Source organism: Fundulus heteroclitus, chromosome 14, assembly GCF_011125445.2.
Source record: "Fundulus heteroclitus isolate FHET01 chromosome 14, MU-UCD_Fhet_4.1, whole genome shotgun sequence".
In the NCBI taxonomy this organism is placed as follows: Eukaryota; Metazoa; Chordata; class Actinopteri; order Cyprinodontiformes; family Fundulidae; genus Fundulus; species Fundulus heteroclitus.
In genome coordinates, this window is record NC_046374.1 from 35,657,624 (window position 1) to 35,676,996 (window position 19,373).

Here is a 19,373-nt window from a genome sequence, read left to right on the forward strand (position 1 = left end):
ACTTTGCCAGAGAGCACTTGGACAAACAAGAGTTTTTCTGGAAGTCCATAGTCTGGACAGATGAGTCAAAAATTTAATTATTTAGCCACAATCACAGCTGCTATGTTTGAAGAAAAGTCAACACTGCATTTAAGGAGAAAAACCTTCTCCCAACAGTGAAGCATGGTGGTGGAAATGTGAAAGTCTGGACCTGCTTTTCTGTCTATAATACAGGGAAACATCAATTCCCAGGACTAGCAACACATTCTTGACCAGAATCTCCTGCCATCAGCTGTGACAAAAATGGATTATGCAACAAGACAACGACCCAAAGCATACCAGCAAAAGTACCAAAGAATGGTTTAAGAGAAAGGAGATTCACACTCTGCATTGGCTCAGTCAAAGTCCGGATCTCGATCCCATAGAAATGCTGTGGCAAGATCTGAAACGGGCAGTACATGCCAGATGTCCCTCCAGCCTCACTCAACTGGCAGAGTTCTGCAAGGTGGAGTGGACAAAAATCCCCAAAAGCAGATGTGAGACAATCGGTTGTGGTTACAGAAGACGTTTAGTTGAAGTAATGGCTGCAAAAGGAGATGACACAAGGTATTAACTGACAGAGTTCACATACTTTTACACTTTTGACAGATAAAATACTTTTGTTGAGTAAATAATGAAAACGTGTACATTTTTTTCTTTGTTTCCCTTATTTGGAAGATCTGCCTTACAATTAGAAATTTCACATGATTATTATAATGTTTCTTTAGAAAACAATGACCATGTTCAGGTGGTTCACAAACTTTCGAGCAGCACTGCATGTGTTAATGTGACAGAGAGTGCAGAGAGATATTGATATTTACAGCTATTAATTGGTATAATTCATATTTTCCTTGGGCACTGATACTTCTAAAAAAAAACATATACAGAGGTCTTTTGTTTAGAAGCTTGATGTCTTCTGAGGTAGAAATGTATAAATATTGCAATTAGCCCGTGTACTTCCTGGAGATAAATCCACAACCTCTGATTGTGTGTTGGTCTGAAGGTTGATGTAGACCTGTAGTGTCTGGCAGCGACCAGAAGGGGGCGCTCCAGCAGAACAACAACGGAGTCCAGAGTCAAACAAGCAGCAGGTCTTCTGCTGTTTTAGGTTAAAATCCTCCAACATTTGCTGAGCAGACCAACTGCAGAGCTGATGAGAGAAATAAAGGTGCAGAGAAATCATGAGTCTCTCTGGACCCACATAGGAGAACAATTTAAAGATAAATGTCTAATTTATTTTAAACATAAAAGCGAAGGAGCAAAAATAATGAAAGCAAAATGATTAAAGCAGTTCAGCTCCAAACCCTCTGAAGTGAACCACCAGACTACGTCATCCTACGACCGCTCCAGCTGACCAGTCAGACTCACCTGATGTCATCCATACTCCTCTGACTGAAGGCTCAGCTCTTCTCCAGGGTTTCCTTGATGCTGCAGTTGCTGGTTTGAATCCGAGCCCTCAGAAAGCTTCAAGGGAGAAGGCCCAATGGAGCTCCTATCTACATGAACACTGATCTGCTCTTGAGCAAGGCATCCAGACTCTTTTTTCAGGAATTTCTCTTTAAATCTGTAAAATAAAGCAGATTTATCATTTAATAAATGTTCTGATGGAGGAAGAAGCGCCGCCATGTTTGAATGATTTCTGACTCACTTCTCGTCCGTTTCAAGTTTCCAGATGAAAATTAAATTCAGAGAAATAATGAAGGAAATAACAGCAAAACACAGAGGCAGCCTGGACCGGGGTCCTGAAATAAGAAGAGATCAGAATATACAGTAAAAAGTTAAATTTAGGTTATAATCAGAAGCTCAAACATCTGTTTTGACCCGCTGACTCACCGGTACTGATGGTCTCATCCTGTGGGGCTGGAATGATGAGGTTCCTGTGAAGAACCTGTTCTGTTGTCATCATCTTGGCTGACTTTGGGTCTAAAACAGCAACAGGATTGATGAGAGTCTACAGAGAAGGTTCTGATGGTTTTTGGTTTTTAAATCAGACATCCAAGATATCTGAAGCTGTTCTGTTGGTTGCTTAGTAACAGTTTAACATTAGCTAAACAGAAGAGTATAACCATTGGAGACCGATGGAGCCAACCCATTTTTAAAGATGTCCCAAGATCTCTGTGTGGAGAAATAGCTCAGTGCTACTGAGACCTACTGACTGAACTCACCAGAGACATTGAGCAGAAATCTTTGAGAACCAGAACCATCCTCAGTCTGAACATCACAGTAATACTGTCCAGAGTCTTCAGTCCTCAGTTTGGACACATGGAGTCTGATTCGTCCTTCTCTGAGGACGTCTTTGTCACTCTGGACTCGTCCTGAAAACTGTTCATCCTGATCCTCTGACACCTCAACTCCATCATGGACCTGATACAGGACTAATTCTCTATGATCTGTGATCTGTTCACAGAGGATGAACAGAAATCTCCAGGGTCGATCAGGTGTGGTGGTGAAGGTCCACTCCAGAGTGATGCTGTGGTTCTCCTCTGCCTGATAGGAGCTCTGTGTCACATTCACTACAAATGTTGCTGCTGAGGAGACAGAGAGGGAAAGAGAGGAGCAGACACACTGAGAACTGGAACATGGGAGTCTTTAAACTACATCTCTAGAGCTTTCTGTCCCATGATGCTCTCTGTGCTGTCAGAGCTCTGCTTGATGCTCTTCAAGTCAAACTGCTTGATCAGATGCAGCTGGAGGATTGAAGTGTTCCCTTCACTGACAGACTTTTCACTGATTATTGATGGATTTAGACTGAACAAAGAGAAGATGGAAACTGACCACAGAGACATGAGTTGAGGATGATGAGCAGCAGGATCCTGCAGATCATCTTCTCCCTGTGAGAGGAGACAGGAGGAGACACATCAGCAACACATCAGCTCCAGCATCAGAAGCAAATTTTCTGTACATTCTGACAATTCTCAACAGTTATTTCTGTTTTTAACCAGTTATAAAGCCAAACTAACAGATAGATGCAAAAGTTAAAACGGTTTTAAATATAAACAAGAATAAATCATTTTAATATTTGTCATTGCAACTTTTCTTTCATCCCCATTTTTCATTTTCAACTGAAAACATGTACGAAAGTTCAAGTTCATTTTCTCGTCACATTCCAAACATTTTTCATAACCAGTTTAAACTGTAAACATTTATGACTCCTACACCTTCCCAGCAGTCTTCATGTTCTCTTCAGCTTCTGTTGTACAGTGTAGTCTTTTCTCTCTATAGCTGGTCATTTGAGAGCATTAACATTTTCTTGTTCAAAGAAAAGGAAATGCACATTTGAATGTTTCTTCACTTATTCAGTCCTAGGAAACTTTCTGACCAACCTGTCTGCAGGATTTGATTTAACTTGACTCGTAGAAGACGACATGTATCATATGTTGGCGCTATATAAATAAATCTGAATTGAATATTTAGTATAACAACACTAGATGGCGCCTAAACAACTGCTATTTTTTGTTTGGACGTTTGCTTAGTTATAATAGCATAATGGGGGGTGGGGGGGGGGGGGGGTCGTGGCCTAGTGGGTCGTGGCCTAGTGGTTAGAGCAGCGCGCTTGCAATCAGAGAAGGATGCAAGTACCCGGTTCGATCCCTGGTCCTGGCACTCTGGGTCCCTGAGCAAGACCTTTAACCCCAGAACGCTTCCTGGGCGCCGCACATGGCAGCCCACTGCTCCCCAAGGGGATGGGTTAAAAGCAGAGAACAAATTTAGTTTTAATGTTTCAATGACAATAAAGATCACATTACTATTACTATAATTAGGGTTCCACGTTACAGTGCTATTTAACTAGTTTTACTTCTAAAATTAGGGTAAAGACAAATAAAACTGAGGAAAATATCAGTCTTACTCAAAGTACAGTATTGGATCCTCCATGCTGATTATGTATTAAGATTTAGTGAACGTTTAATAATTATTGACAACTCACTGTTAGGAAAATAATTAATAATTATACAAGTATTATTTTTTAATAATTATTAAAAACAATAATAAGTTGTCTGAGAGGGGTAAGGAGAATCTGTTGTCTTCTACCACACTTTGGCAATTCCTGTGCTAGAGGAAGCAAACAGGCGTCATTAAATTTGGGCGTTGGCTTGTCTAGCAGGTGTGTGCGGACTGTGTGACGCAAGAAATGTGTGGGATGTTAAGCTAAATTACATGAAATGGGCTACATAAAGTAACTATAGCCCAGCTGTACATTTGTTGAAATATTGAAGTCAATATTGTAAATGTCAGTTACACTTCTACTTCCAGTGTAGACGTAAATACAATACATTTATTTGGAGTCTCCTGAATTATTTTATGTTTTATGATACAGAGAGTTAGATTTAAAAAAAACAAGGGTGGGGTTTATCTCTGTGCATTTCCATATCTTCAAAAGAAAATTCAGGATAAATCTACAGAGAACAGACACAGTTTGAAAATATTTGGTTAAATAGGCACATATTTACTGTCTCTGTTGTTTAGTTCAAATGCAAACCTTTTCAAAACATTCATTTAGTGTGCTTAGTGCTTATAACATTTGTATAAATGTAGCAAAACATGCTGCTTTTCTCTTAAGACAGACGAAACACGTCCTGACGCTTAAGTCAAGCATAAAAGATAGGAGCAAGCATATTGCGTAGGATCAAAAGTGTCCTCACCAAAGTTCCAATCAAACCTACGCCATTGCGTCCATGTGTGCTGCTGACACTCTGAAGTGGAATCAGAGACTGGAAACAGAGTTTTGTAGCAATATTGACAGCAACTTAGATAAGGGACCAAGTTGTGTGGGTCAGGTAGACATGTTGCTGGATCAAAGCTGTGATATAAGCTGTGCGTCCCGCGCATGATTAATGGTTATAGGCACATAATTTATTTGGCTGTCAGCGCATGGCGCACATGTTAGTTGCTCCTGCGTGGGTCAGGTGTCTTTGTGCGTACCCTCCGATAAACTCCTGCAGGCGCCCCTGGGTGCAACAACAATCCTGACAGTGCAACCTACAGTTTGCTCTGAAAGGTTTTCTGCGTCGCCTACGAAACAAAAAGCCGCTGCTGGCATGAAAACAAAGTGTGGGGGCTCTGATCTTGTATTACTAAGTTTATTTTAAAAAAGGAGTGACGATAGTAGTGCGCGGCTTCAGTTGCTTAGAATGATGGAACATTATTATTATTATGCAAAATTTGCAAACTAAAGCATAATTAACTGTCATAAAGTGTATAATCTGGGTTCTAAAATCCAGTCAGCTTGGGTCAGACGTGACTATTTAGCGCCGTTTAAATTGTTTTAAAGTGCAGTTAACTGAATACGGACCTCACGCCTTTTGCAACACTTCTTTGTGCAGATCTCAGCTAAAAAGAAGAAACGCAGGGTTAGACCAACAACCCTGCTACCGAGCAAGATCTTTTCCATGGAGCAATGTGTAGTCATAACTGACTCAGAGTAAACAGAAAAGCCAGGGTGTGCAGGAATTTACCCCATATATCAGTCTGGACATGCATTAACTCCGCTTTTTGAACATGGGACCCATATGTGGGAGGAGTTAGAGAGCTGCTGCTCGAGATCAGCCTGCCTGTATCGGCTCAGGCTGGATGAAAACGGCGCTGAATGTGCGGAGCGCAAATCAACAGCAAACCTAGAACAAACTTCTCCATTGGAACTCTCTTATCTAATTCCTATCTTCCCCCACCCCATTAAAAAATAAAATAATAATAATAAATGAAAGGGAACTTTTGCCCATGGCGTTTGACAGAATTCACAACAGTTGTGTATTCATGTAAATAAAACAAACAAAAGACCAGCAAGGCTCACCTTTAACAGGCGTCCAGACCAACGGTCCACAACGCTGAACGGCTGAAGAGAATCTCTCAGAGACCTGCAGCTCTCACCATCTCAGCCTCTCTGCTCTGACTTCCTGAACACTGAATGAAGCGAAAGACGTGCTGCCGCATCTCCACCCCCTCTACTTACCAAGTCCCTCCCATAGTAACGTACAACCTAACCACAACCCATTCAATGTGCAAGTACTTTCAAGAACATGTTTTTAATATTGTGTGTGGAAAAAAGGTTTTAGTTTAAATGTGAGTATAAAGTTGAAAAGATACTTATCTACTGGATACGTTTATGTACAGTTGATACCAGAGGTTTACTTTCTTTTTTTTCTCACTGTCAGAGATGAAATCTGAGTAACAATTTCCTATTTTATTGTCTGTTAGAATGAACAAATTTATGTCTATTTGCTAAATGTCGGTGGTCTTTGGTGCCAGCGGCACAAATTTCAAACGGACAAAGCCTGATCCCAGCTCCTCAGCTCAATGCGCTCCTGTCTGCCTATCAGCCTTCTCTTGGTGACGGTGCACAGATGAACTGTTGCACCCGTAGCAGGATCACGAGACACCTCAGAGTCTCCCACAGAGTCTAAACTTAATGGCTTCTTGTCTCACCACAGCCTCTCTTCCAGGATAGTCCCGCCCCTTGACCAGCCGTAGCTAAAGAGGTGATGATGATGATGATGATGATGCCCTAAAAGAGACCAACCTTAGACAGAAGAACTAAACATGTAGTCTGTCTGTCACACCTTCGACTGCAACATGAACTCTTGTTTATTCAGTTACTTTACCCTAAAAGCGCTACACAAGTCCAGTCCATTTAAAACAGGAGTGCCCAAACTTTTCACCACATGGGACATAATTATAAAGTTAAAAGCACTTTAGGGACAAAAAATGAATAAAAAACAAACAAACCATTGTTAGGCTGTAAAAATGTTTTACCTCCTCTACAAAATGTGATAATTTCCTTTGGTCTGGCAATACAAGAACAGCACTTGGGTCAGTATTTCATTGAAAAAACTTGCTATATTTAATAAGTTTTGATAAATACATTTAAAGCACATTTTATTGCACCATAGTTTGCATTTGAGTATAAATCATTGGATAGCTGTTCTATTTACTAAAAACTTAAGTACAAATCTGGTCCATAAAAGACAGATTTTACCTTGTCTTATAATTATGCCCTAATTAAAAATAAAACCTTTCCATCTGCTGTAAAACATTACATTGTTGCACATCAGATTTCTTTTTATTATTCTAAACAACAAAAACATATTCACCATTGGGAAGCTCTTTGGTTTTTGTAATTTAATTGAGACGAATCACAAAACTTCTATAAAGACTTGGGAATGTAACAAACAAAAGATAAATGCATGACTCATCATTCTCATGGAAGCTGCTATCAAAACTGAAAGAAAAGCTGTTCTATTGCCTAACAGGTTTCAGCCAATCAGAACAGAGCTGCTCTGTCATATGATCCTTGGGTTTCAGTCAAGCAACAACAAGTAATCTTCAGCCGTTTTAAAGCCTGAAGTAAAGGTAGGATCTGACAGTGACGCTGGGAACCGTTTCTCCTTGTTTCTATAATACGGTGATGGACTAACAAAGCAGATTCAGAACATTTGATCAACTTAAAGTCTGATCATTTTGAACAGGTCAGCAGAGCTTCATGTCTGTAAAGAATCTGAAGTGTTGCTCGTTCACTCATGCTGGCTGGGTGTACCTTCCTTTTTATTTTAACCGACTAAAGCAGCCTTTAGAATTTTACTGAGAGAAAAATAAAATCTGTAGAGGAAATCTGGAGTGATAATCAGACGACTAGATGTTTCTAGGCTTGCTAGGAGAGCAGATTCCAGCAGATGGTGTAATGTTACAGAAGAATGTTTTCTGATATAAGTGAGACATAATAGAAAAGCCAGTGACAGATATAAGCTGGTAAAGACCCTATGGCTCAGCAAACTGTCAGCAACAGAAAAAGAAAACACCTGCAGACTGTTATGGTTTGTTTTAATTTTAGTCCCATTACGCAGAGTTGTAAAAAATTTAAAGTGCCAGTACTGCATAAAGATGCATATCGCCCACTCGATGGACACATTCAGTTCATGAGAGCAAAACAAGATGATATTCAAAAATTATTTTTGAGAACATCAAATATTTCAGTTTTATTTATATAGCGCCAATTCAAAACATGTCATCTAAAGGCGTTTTACAAAGTCAGGTTCAATCAAATCCTCCTGAAAGATTGGGTCAGAAAGTTTCCATTTATTAGGCTCAGTGACCACAACCTGTGAGAAAGCAACACATTCTGGTGACTAAAAATGGTTTTGCTTGTATCATGGGACACAAATCAGTCGTGTGATCAGAGGAATGCTGGTGTTTTATGTGTGTTACTAGTATTCCCTGATCAGCCCCACCAAGTTCAGAAATGTTTCTCCACCCATGGTTCACACAGATAAAAAAAATAAACAAAAACTTTTGACATGTTGTACATTTGAAACATACATTATCAAATAGATGTTGATTCATGGCTTGATCCTTTGCTCTGTATTTGTTTATATAAAAAAACTTTGTAATATTTATGAAATTATTAAACAGAAAGATAAACATAGTTCACTCAGTTTTTTAAAAATTTAGTATTCAAAATATGTTTCATTTGTTTACAGACTGACTGCAAACTCCATCAAATTTAAATAAAACCAAAGCTCAGCCTTAACTAGTTTGAGTTGCAACACTTTATGGTAATCACCTGGTAAATTATTGCCAAGTTCCAAAGGTTATTTGTTTTTTATTGCAGGGAGCAACACCTGGTTAATATTTATACATGAAGCAGAATCAGACTGAAAGTGAAAAACAATTTAGATATGAACAAACAGATAGTCTAACTTATTGTGCACTGTGGACGTTCTTAGAAATTTGTAGGTCTGCAGTGATGTTTTAAGGCTTTGCATTTAGAATAAAATACAGAACTTGATTCAAATATTTTCTGGCTTCATATATTATTAAAGAAAAGCTAGATAAACCTGTTATTATCTACTGACTGTATAAAAGGATCTGTATAAAGACCTGCTGTCCACAGACAATCACTCTCTTCGTTCATTGTTCCTCCACAGCAGCATTGAAGGATTTAAAACAATAAAAGCAGTAAAAATATGTTTATACTACACAAAGTTAAAGGTGTCGGCTAATCAGTGCTTTTTGTGTAATTCTTAAAGAGATAATTCATCATTCCTGTCGATCAAAGTCAAAACCCTGACACATAAACCCAGACGCAGACAGAAGAGTCAGGCTACAACGGCACAGCAAATTTAATTGCACGTTATTTCTTTATAAAATGATAAATTCCCAAGACTTTCAATGGAGGAAAAAAAAAAACAGATGAAGGAACCTGGACCGGACTGACCAGATTTAAAACTCCAAGTGACCGTGGTCAGCTGTTGACTCCCTGTTTTAAAATAGATTTATGACTTTTATTATTTTCCTTGCACCAGCAACCCCGCGACCCCATGAGGGATTAAGCGGTTTGGAAAATGGATGGATGGGTTATTTTCCCTTAATGCTGAGTTATTGAGCTTTTCTGTTGACTCCAGGTCCTTGAGGACAGAGTCAACATTTACTCTCGGTTCCACAGATAAACACAAATGTTGGGGTGATTAAACTTTCTCTGTCCCCATGCCTGGACTCTGGAATCAGTCTTCACCAAATCCTCGGTCTAGAACTGAACTTGTTCTTTTTTAGATCAGAGCTCTAGACTTTGTGATTCAGGCAGACTTTTACCTGACAGACATGACAAAGATGCCAGTGGAGGACAAGTATGTGGAGGGACACCACTGAGGCTGAGTAGGTAGTTACAGAAGGTGGAGGTGATGAGGACAACAAAGACCTGAGTCTCACATGATGGAAAGAGAACATCTGGACCAGATGTGATGGATCTAATCTCTGTGACCCCCAGTAAGGTGTGACTGTGTGCTATGGGAGCTGCAGAGTGCAGGAGAGGAAGGACTTAGCAGGCAGGGCATTATGGGATGCCGTCTACTGGACCTTAACACAGTCTATGCTGCAGGAGTCCAGAAAAGGTCCAGATGTATCTCCACAGAACCGACCCTGGTAATGATGTTTGACCCACTTCCCTCAGGGAGACCAGTCAGGAACATTAAATCAAAAACTAGTAGACTTAAAAAGTTCTTGATTCTTGATAAAGGAAGCAGTCCACCTGGAGGAACCTGATGAAGCTTTGAGCTTCATCTTTTACTTCGCTCTCTGTGCGCACCACCATGCAGCTGGAATATGTTATTCATAGCTCACAACTCATGGAGGGAATTATTCCATCTAGTCCTAAAATCAACCCAAAAACAGCGATTTTGTTGGTTAAATAAGTCAGAGAGCGTGGAGACATCAGAAGCTAAATGAAGTTTCCCAATTAAAGGCGAACCTGATGGCTCAGCAGGAAGATCAGATGTCTGTCAAGGTTGAGAGATTGATTCCTATGTGACATTAAAAAAAAACGTAGTTTTCCTTTCTCATTAAAAGTGTTTTCACATGCGTTCTGACAAATGATAAAAACAAAACAAAAACAAAAAGCTCTGTTGTTTCTTCAGAAATATGTATCTTCTCATTTCTTAGGATCAGTTGCATTAGTTGTACAAAAACAAGTGTCTCATTATTTCTGGCTTAGGGTTGATTCACCAAATTGGAAAATCTGTGTATCAACAAGTTGTTTACATCACACACATCATCTGAATGGAGCTCTTTAAACAGTTTCCTGCTAAATTGTTACAGATCTGGAGAAACCTCTGACTGAAGACTCTGTTGTTGTACAGCAGTCTGATGAAGAGGAGGCTCAGGGTTGTCTGTCATATTCTTCATCACAGACAACCCTTCTTCTTTGTGAAATCATCTCCGGAGGTTCTAGAGGAGAACCCAGAACAGAACCAGCATCTCTACCAGCGTGTTGAGCTTCTTTAAGTCAGTAGCTCTGGTGCTTCTACTCCAGCAGATGAAGGCAGAGGAGATCACTCTCTCCTCTACAGACTTAGAGAAGATCTGCAGCATCTCACTGCAAACCCTGGAGGACCTAAGATTCTTCAGGAAGCAGTCTGCTCTGTCCCTGCTGGTAGACAGCTTCACAGGTTAGTCTCCAGTCCAGTCTGATGTCCAGGTGGACATTTATTTATTCTCCTCCACCACCTACCCTTCTTCTCCCAGCATGGAAACAGAAATCAGCCTGAATCAGCCTGTCAGTAATTGGTCAGAACTGAATGAGTGAAAACTCTCGTTTCCATGCTTGGACGATGGATTAGAACATCACACATTTATAATTTAAAGGTTACACTGGTGAAGATGGTTCAGTTATAACATAGTTATTAAAGAGAAAACTGTAACAATCTGATTTCAGGCTCTGAAAGTCAAATCTAAATGTTTTAAACGTGACTGAAGACTCTGAGATGAAGCAGAAATCTGTTCATGTATCAACAAATGCTTCAGAACCTCAGCAGCAGTTTACAGCCTGGAATCCCAGAGTCACAGGTTTGACTCCTGTGGTGCAGATGAACAGTGACATCTAGTGACCATTTATGGTACTGCAGAGGAAATAACTTAAACAGGGACGTCAGGAAATAAATAAATAATTATGATATAAAGTGTTTTCAGAATATATAAAACTGGAGGCCATTGAAGCACAAGCTGCAGGACAACAATTTGAAAAAACAAACAGTCAGAATAGCAACCACCTTTAAAAAAATAAAATGCTTTTCTAAACTGGGGACTGAGCAGTTCTCTGAGGTGAGGAGGAACATTTCCATGCCTGCATCGATGAATGAGGAGAGACATTTGATCCTGGTGGAGATGGGAAGCCATGTTTTCACTTTCTCATCAGAGTTTTGGACTTAATGGACGCTCTGAAGACTCTGAAGACTCCTGCTAGAGATGCAAGACTGGACTACGCGGAGCCAACCGGAGTACCATGAGTGCTGCCTAGAGAGATCTCACACGTCACCACTGTTGTCCTGTACATCCCTCCGTCTGCAAATCCAACATCTGCCTGCAGCATCATACATGCTACCATCTCCAAACTACAGACCCAACATCCTAATGCCCTCATCATCATGTCAGGAGACTTTAACCATGTCACCATGAACAAAGTTCTGCCGACCTTCAAACAGTATGTGAGCTGCCCTACCAGAGAGGAGAGGACCCTGGACCTGATGTATGCTAACATTAAAGATGCATACATCTCTTCTCCTCTCCCCCCTCTGGGCAGGTCAGATCACAACCTGGTTCACCTCAAACCCTGTTAGGTGCCTCTGGTGAAGAAGAAGCCTACGACCACAAGGACTGTGAAGAAGTGGTCGAAGGAGGCTTATGAGACACTGCAGGCCTGCTTTGAGGTGACTGACTGGCCTGCACTCTGTGAGTCCTCCCCATGGGGGAGTCCTCACAGACTACATCAACTAGTACAGACTACATCAACTTGTGGACTGCAATGTTCCAGCTCGGGCTGTCACCTGTTACGCCAACAATAAACCATGGATCACCAAGGACATAAAGACCATTCTGAATGAGAAGAAGAGGACGTTCAGAGATGGCAACCGTGATGAGGTGAGGAGAGTGCAGGGGGTACTGAAATGTAAAATCAGGGAGGCTAACGACAAATACAGGAGGAAGCTGGAGAAAAAACTCCAGACCAATAACATGAGACAAGTGTGGAGTGGCATGAGAGCCATCACAGGGTTCCGAACGTCTACTGGCATGGGGGTTGGGAGGACCGGAAGACATCCTGCCTCGTTCCTGTGGCAAAGACGCCGCTTCCTAGCGGCCCTCAGGACTACAGACCGGTGGCTCTGACGTCCCACATCATGAAGACCTTTGAGAGACTAGTCCTGGAGCAGCTAAGGTCCATGGTCAGGCTCTTCACTGATCTACTACAGAGAAACTTTGAACTCCTTCAGCTCCTGAAATCTGTCTCTGAAGACTCCTCCATTCAGACAATGTGAATCAATGGAGTCATCACGTAGACCCCACAAGGTTTCTGACAACTGTCGGTCCCAGTACAACAAGAAAGCTGGTAGAAACTATCTTGAGGAACTTGTAAACTTATGAGGATATGGAGACTAATATGTTACACAACAAAGAAACTGATTCTTCCTGAGTTTGTTCCTATAATTTAGCAGATTTCGGTTAGATGTGTTGATGCATTTTGCAGCGTTATGATAGAAGTCTAATTAGCTATTACTAGGAAGCTGTTTAAAAAAATACCTACTGAACATATCTCTGAATCCCATTGTTGGTCAACGATAACATCCTTCCTTATAGTAGATAAAACCTTCCTGACGGGGCACGAGGGTACCTGGACTTGAGAATATAGGATGTGTGTGGTAACTGCGAGTGTGTGCACTGCGTCTTTTTTCTTTTTTGTAGGAGTGATTGCAAGTGGGGCACTAGGGTGGAAACGAGTAAATGAGACTGTGTATGTAGTTTTCTGTTTGTTTACTTGTCAGGTTGGGTTTGTACTGCCTCCTCTCCCATGACATCTCAGGTCTCCAGTAAGTTTGGAGCCATCCTCCTCATCCTGCTCCCCTCCGCTGGCTGGCACCTTGGTCCGCTGGTGCATTGGTGGTACTCGGTGTACGGGGATGGCACCCCTGGGGACTCGGGTCCCTGGTGCCCATGGCCGGATCCGCTCCAGCATAGCTGGTGCCGGCGGAGTCCACAAGCTCTTCCTGCCGGTTCCCAGGGCTTTGGCATTGAGGCTGTTGGGGGGTTTGCTTGGTGCCGTCTCTCCTCTTTCCTTGGGTGAGGTGGCCCCTCTTGGGCACCTTTACTCTGGGGGTCCTTTGGGCATCTGGGGTTTTAGTTCTCCTGGCGTCTAGCTCGGTGCTAAGGGGGGGGGGGGGGGGGGTCTTTGGCTCTTCACAACCACTATTGAGCATTTTTCTTATGGATAAACGTTACAGACACAAGCACACTCTCACAAACACCTACAGTTGCTTGGATTCAGGTGCTTACAGACTCACTTCCATAAAGAAAACCCGTTATTAACTTCAGCTGTCACTTTATACATGTCGTATTAATTATCACTGTTTATAAGATAAGATAGGCTTTATTGATCTCACAGTGGAGAAATTTACTTGTCACACATCGACTTAATAAACATGGTATCAAGGCGTTATTCTAATGTATCTCTAACACTGTAGCGGCTGGTTTTGCTGTTCTTTTTTTCATCTCTCTTTGCAGGTGAAGTAGCAGACTGAGGATGGTGTATCATTCTCTTCCTTTTCTCTCCTCTTTCACCTTTTCTCTTTTTTTGTTTTCTCTTCTACCTTGTTGTTTTAGTGTCCATATAACATAAAATATTCCCTACATAAATTATAATAAAGCTACTTGCATGTATAAATCAAGCGGAGCACTATGGCGAAACCACAGTAAGTAAAATCTGATGAGCTCTTTTTGGTATTGAGACAGCAATTCTTATTGCTACATTGCCAGACAGAACTCTATTAAAAAAGATAAAACCCTTTTCTAACTAACAATTTATTATAAATCAAACAATTATCTTTGCAACACTATAAATAAAATACAGTGTAATGATTATACTAGAATGGAAATAAATGTCGGACTTCTAAAAATCTTTGCGTTTTCCTTGAAAGAAACAATTTATGAATTTCCATTTGTAGATTTCCAACATGGCTAACAAAATTATAAATGAGGGTGCTACAGTCACCCACAGATCAAAATATTTATCCAGGAAACTGCACCTTCAACGACTATTTATGGTTTAAATGGACACAAATAAACGTAACAGAGCAAAGTGATCAGTCACCTCATTAGTTTCTACTTAAACACAAAATTTCAATTCAATTTTATTTATATAGCACCAATTCATGAAACATGTCATCTCGAGGCACTTTACAAAGTCAAAATCAATCAGATTATACAGATTGGTAAAAAAAAAAATCCTAAATAAGGAAACCAGTTGATTGCATCAAAGTCCCGACAAGCAGCATTCACTCCTGGAGAAACGTAGAGCCACAGGGAGAGTCGTCTGCATTGTCCATGGCTTTGCAGCAATCCCTCATACTGAGCAAGCATGAAGTGACAGTGGAAAGAAAAACCACCCATTAGTGGAAAGGAAAAACCTCCAGCAGAACCAGGCTCAGTATGAACGGTCATCTGCCTCGACCGACTGGGGGTTACAGAAGACAGAGCAGAGACACAACAAGAGAAACAAAAAAGCACAGAAGCACACATTGATCTAGTAATCTGTTCTACATTAGATGGTAGTAGTGGAGGATCTGTCTTCTCTGGATGATGTCACAGTTAACAGAACGCCAGACCAGGTGTACCTACTATGAAAAAAAAAGTTAAAAGCTGAAATGACAACAGTCATTTCACTGCAATGCAATGCAAAACTGGAGAACAGTAGAACTCAGTAGAGTGAGAAAAATAGGCCCTGATGTTCTCCAGCAGCCTATAGCAGCATAACTATAGAGGTAGCTCAGAGTAACATGAGCCACTCTAACTATAAGCTTTGTCAAAAAGGAAAGTTTTAAGATTAGTCTTAAAAGTAGACAGGGTGTCTGCCTCACGGACCAAAACTGGGAGTTGGTTCCACAGGAGAGGAGCCTGATAGCTAAAGGATCTGCCTCCCATTCTACTTTTAGAGACTCTAGGAACCACCAGCAGACCTGCAGTCTGAGAGCGAAGTGCTCTGTTAGGAACATACGGGGTAATCAGAGCTCTGATATATGATGGAGCTTGATTATTAAGAGCTTTATATGTGAGGAGGAGAATTTTAAATTCTATTCTTGATTTAACAGGAAGCCAATGAAGGGAAGCTAAAATTGGAGAAATATGATCCCTCTTGTTGATTTTCATCAGAACTCTTGCTGCAGCAACAACTAATAGATGAGCAATGATCAGCAAGAACGCTGATCATTAATAAAACCCAGGGCTCCATAAATGCTGCAGTTCCTGACCACAAAAACTAAGCAAGTGAATATTCTAGAGCACAGGAGAACGTCTGGTGGTGCCGTTCTCACAGCGCTGCAGACGTGAACTTGTGATGAAACCCAACCTATTGGTTAGATATTTAAACATTAACAAAGTTTTTATATCAGGCTGAAGATTCTGCCAGAGGGACAAATGACAGAGATGATGAGAAGAAGGAGGAGAGAGAGGAAGTGCTGCAGATGGAGAGAGAGAGAGAGAGAGAGAGAGCAGAAAGGAGGTGACCAGAGAGAGAGAGAGAGAGAGAGGACCAGGTAACAGAGCTAAACAGAAATTATCCATGTAAACATTTTTAGATTTAGTTCTTGTTTAAATAATTATAGCTGCATTTACTGAATCACATGTAACTCAACCCAAACAAATTATAATACACCATGACAATAAAAACACCTTGAAAACTAAGCAGATTTGGTGTGTTATAAAATACATCCTACAAATGTAAAATATTTGGTACTGAATTAGAAAAATATAAAAAAATAAACCTTTTGTTATTGAACTGATGTAGAACAAAAGAGTTGGAGAGTAAATACGAGGAAAACAGGAGATTTTCACAGTAAGAGTATTACAATGTATTTTTGATGCAGTAGCGCTAAATTATCAGACAAAAACAATTTTGTCACAGACACTAACTATTTTATGAGGTAGAGCATAGTTTCATTGTCCATCGTACTCCTCCTTGAATAATATATGTGTTAATGTGTCAAAGGCTGCAGAGGGAAATTACTACTGACAGCTATAGACTGATATAATTCATATTTTCCCTTGGCACTGATACTTCTAAACTTGATCGATGCTATATAAACTTAAAGGAGCATAGCGTAAATTCCCAGATTTTGCAGATGTCTGCCCCCTCTGGCTACTAGTTGCAATGATAGCAATGTTGTGCATGTTGTAAAGATGAAAAGCATCTGCAGAGGTCTTTTGTTTATAAGCAAAATGCCATCGGAGGCAAGAAATGTATTAATATCGCAGTTAGCTCATCTACTTCCTGGAGATAAATCCACAACCTCTGATTGTGTGTTGGCCTGAAAGGTTGATGGAGACCTGTAGAGTCTGGCAGCGACCAGAAGGGGGCGCTTCAGTAGAATCACAGAACAAGTCCAGAGTCAAACAAGAAGCAGGTCATCTGCTCCTTTAGGTTAAAATCCTCCAACATTTGCTGAGAAACAGACCGACTGCAGAGCTGATGAGAGAAATAAAGGTGCAGGGAAACCATGAGTCTTTCTGGACCTAAAAAAGAGAATTTTAATCCAGATAAACACTGAACATGAAAGCTGAGGAGTAAAAATAATTAAAACCAAATAACTGAGGCAGTTCAGCTTCAAACCCTCTGAAGTGAACCACCAGACTACGTCATCCTACGACCGCTCCAGATGACCAGTCAGACTCACCTGATCTCATCCATGGTCCTCTGACTGAAGGCTCAGCTCTTCTCCAGGGTTTCCTTGATTCTGCAGTTGCTGGTTTGAATCCGAGCCCTCAGAAATCTGCAGGAGAGAAGGCTTCATGGAGCTCCCTTCTACATGAACACTGACCTGCTCTTGAGCAAGGCATCCACACTCCAAGGTGGAGGCTTGTGTCAGGAATTCCTCTTGGAAACTGTAAAAAGAAGCAGGTTTATCATTTAATAAATGTTCTGATGTTTGAATGATTTCTGACTCACTTCTCGTCTGTTTCAAGTTTCCAGATGAAAATTAAACTCAGAGAAATCATGGAAATAACAGCAAAACACAGAAGCAGCCTGGACCAGCGTCCTGGAATAAAAAGAGATCAGAATATAAAGTAAAAAGTTAAATTTAGGTTATAATCAGAAGCTGAAACATCTGTTTTGACCCTCTGACTCACCGGTACTGATGGTCTCATCCTGTGGAGCCGGTTCTGTTGTCGTCATCTTGGCTGACTTTGGGTCTGAAACAGCAACAAGGTTGATGAGTCTACAGAAAACATTTGCTCCTGAATGAAGGGTTGCTCTGATGTTCACTACAAGAGTTTCTTTTATCTGGACAACATTCTGCTTTTTGTTACTGTTAGCTGTAGATCTAAAACAGCTGCAAACATCTGTGTAGAAGCACAGGTGGTGAAGAAATACGTCTTGTCAGGAATCACGTCTTGACAAACATGTGAGGGATAACGGCCCATGAGGAGTTCATTATCGGAAATTAATGGACGACGTGGAAACGTGAACCATCCCAGACGAAGTGGAGGATTGTTGCTTCTGTGAAGTCCCTTCATTTCTGCTAACGGACACCTCGCCAACATTCCAAAAAAAAAAAAAAAACTAACTCGGTATGCTTGCATGTTTATTTGACGTTAACACGCATTTTTTTGTTGTTGCTTTCGTGCGTGCATATAGTGAATGGCAGGGCAAAAACATGCAATATACAGGGATACACCCCCACCCCGCTCCACTCCGCCGGCCCAAAAACTCACCGCCTTACCTAAGCAAATTCCGGTGGGAAACACTGTTAAATAAAAGATTATCACATCCTGCTCGTGTATTAGTTGTTGTTTTGGTGTTTTATGCTTTGTTGTTGCTCAAAATGTTAGTTAATAAAGCTTTTTCTGTTTATTTACGATTTAACAGAACTACATACAGAGCATTCACAACTGTCGCTCAATGGTGCCACATCTGTTTATATCTGCTAATTGCGCCTGAAGCTGGGGCTATTTATCCACAAAAAGGACCATAAAACATTACCAGGATACAGGCTTCGTGTATATAACCCTATTTTATCATGATCAAACTCTTTTGGGTCTCTTTTATAAGAATTAATGTGGCTATATATCTTTAACAGACACCCAGCACCCAATCAGAATCGAGTAAACCTTCCTGTAACATTGACATCTTTAACTTTGTGGAGAAATAGCTCAGTGCTACTGAGACCTACTGACTGAATTCACCAGAGACATTGAGTCGAAATCTTCCAGAACCAGAACCATCATCAGTCCCCACATCACAGTAATACAGTCCAGAGTCTTCAGTCCTCAGTCTGGACACATGCAGTCTGATTCGTCCTTCTCTGAGGACGTCTTTGTCACTCTGGACTCGTCCTGAAAACTGTTCATCCTGAGACTCTGACACCTCAACACCATCATGGACCTGATACAGGACTGATTCTCTATGATCTGTGATCAGTTCACAGAGGATGAACAGTTCTCTCCAGGATCCATCAGGTGTGGTGGTGAAGGTCCACTCCAGAGTGATGCTGTGGTTCTCCTCTGCCTGATAGGAGCTCTGTGTCACATTCACTACAAATGTTGCTGCTGAGGAGACAGAGAGGGAAAGAGAGGAGCAGACACACTGAGAACTGGAACATGGGAGTCTTTAAACTACATCTCTAGAGCTTTCTGTCCCATGGTGCTCTCTGTGCTGTCAGAGCTCTGCTTGATGCTCTTCAAGTCAAACTGCTTGATCAGATGCAGCTGGAGGATTGAAGTGTTCCCTTCACTGACAGACTTTTCACTGATTATTGATGGATTTAGACTGAACAAAGAGAAGATGGAAACTGACCACAGAGACATGAGTTGAGGATGATGAGCAGCAGGAT

General features: G+C 41.0%; 1 protein-coding gene across 1 annotated transcript; it reads right to left on the reverse strand.

Annotated features, from left to right (window-relative positions):
• Positions 1 to 1,377: 1,377 nt before the first annotated feature.
• LOC118565792 lies at positions 1,378 to 5,904 on the reverse strand. Its single transcript, XM_036146796.1, has 6 exons — positions 5,807 to 5,904; positions 2,794 to 2,849; positions 2,184 to 2,546; positions 1,852 to 1,941; positions 1,667 to 1,760; positions 1,378 to 1,582 (listed from the first exon to the last, which is right to left on the reverse strand). Exons 2-6 carry the CDS (start codon positions 2,840 to 2,842, stop codon positions 1,393 to 1,395), a joined length of 786 nt encoding a protein of 261 aa, XP_036002689.1. The 5' UTR covers positions 2,843 to 2,849; positions 5,807 to 5,904; the 3' UTR covers positions 1,378 to 1,392.
• Positions 5,905 to 19,373: the final 13,469 nt, after the last annotated feature.

Excerpts from the sequence above, each read along its gene's own strand:
- LOC118565792 (XM_036146796.1), bottom strand. The coding sequence starts at position 2,842 with ATGATCTGCAGGATCCTGCTGCTCATCATCCTCAACTCATGTCTCTGT. Across the intron at positions 1,761-1,851 it reads GGATGAGACCATCAGTACCG|GACCCCGGTCCAGGCTGCCT; the intron begins GTGAGTCAGCGG and ends TTCTTATTTCAG. Across the intron at positions 1,583-1,666 it reads AAACTTGAAACGGACGAGAA|ATTTAAAGAGAAATTCCTGA; the intron begins GTGAGTCAGAAA and ends TTTATTTTACAG.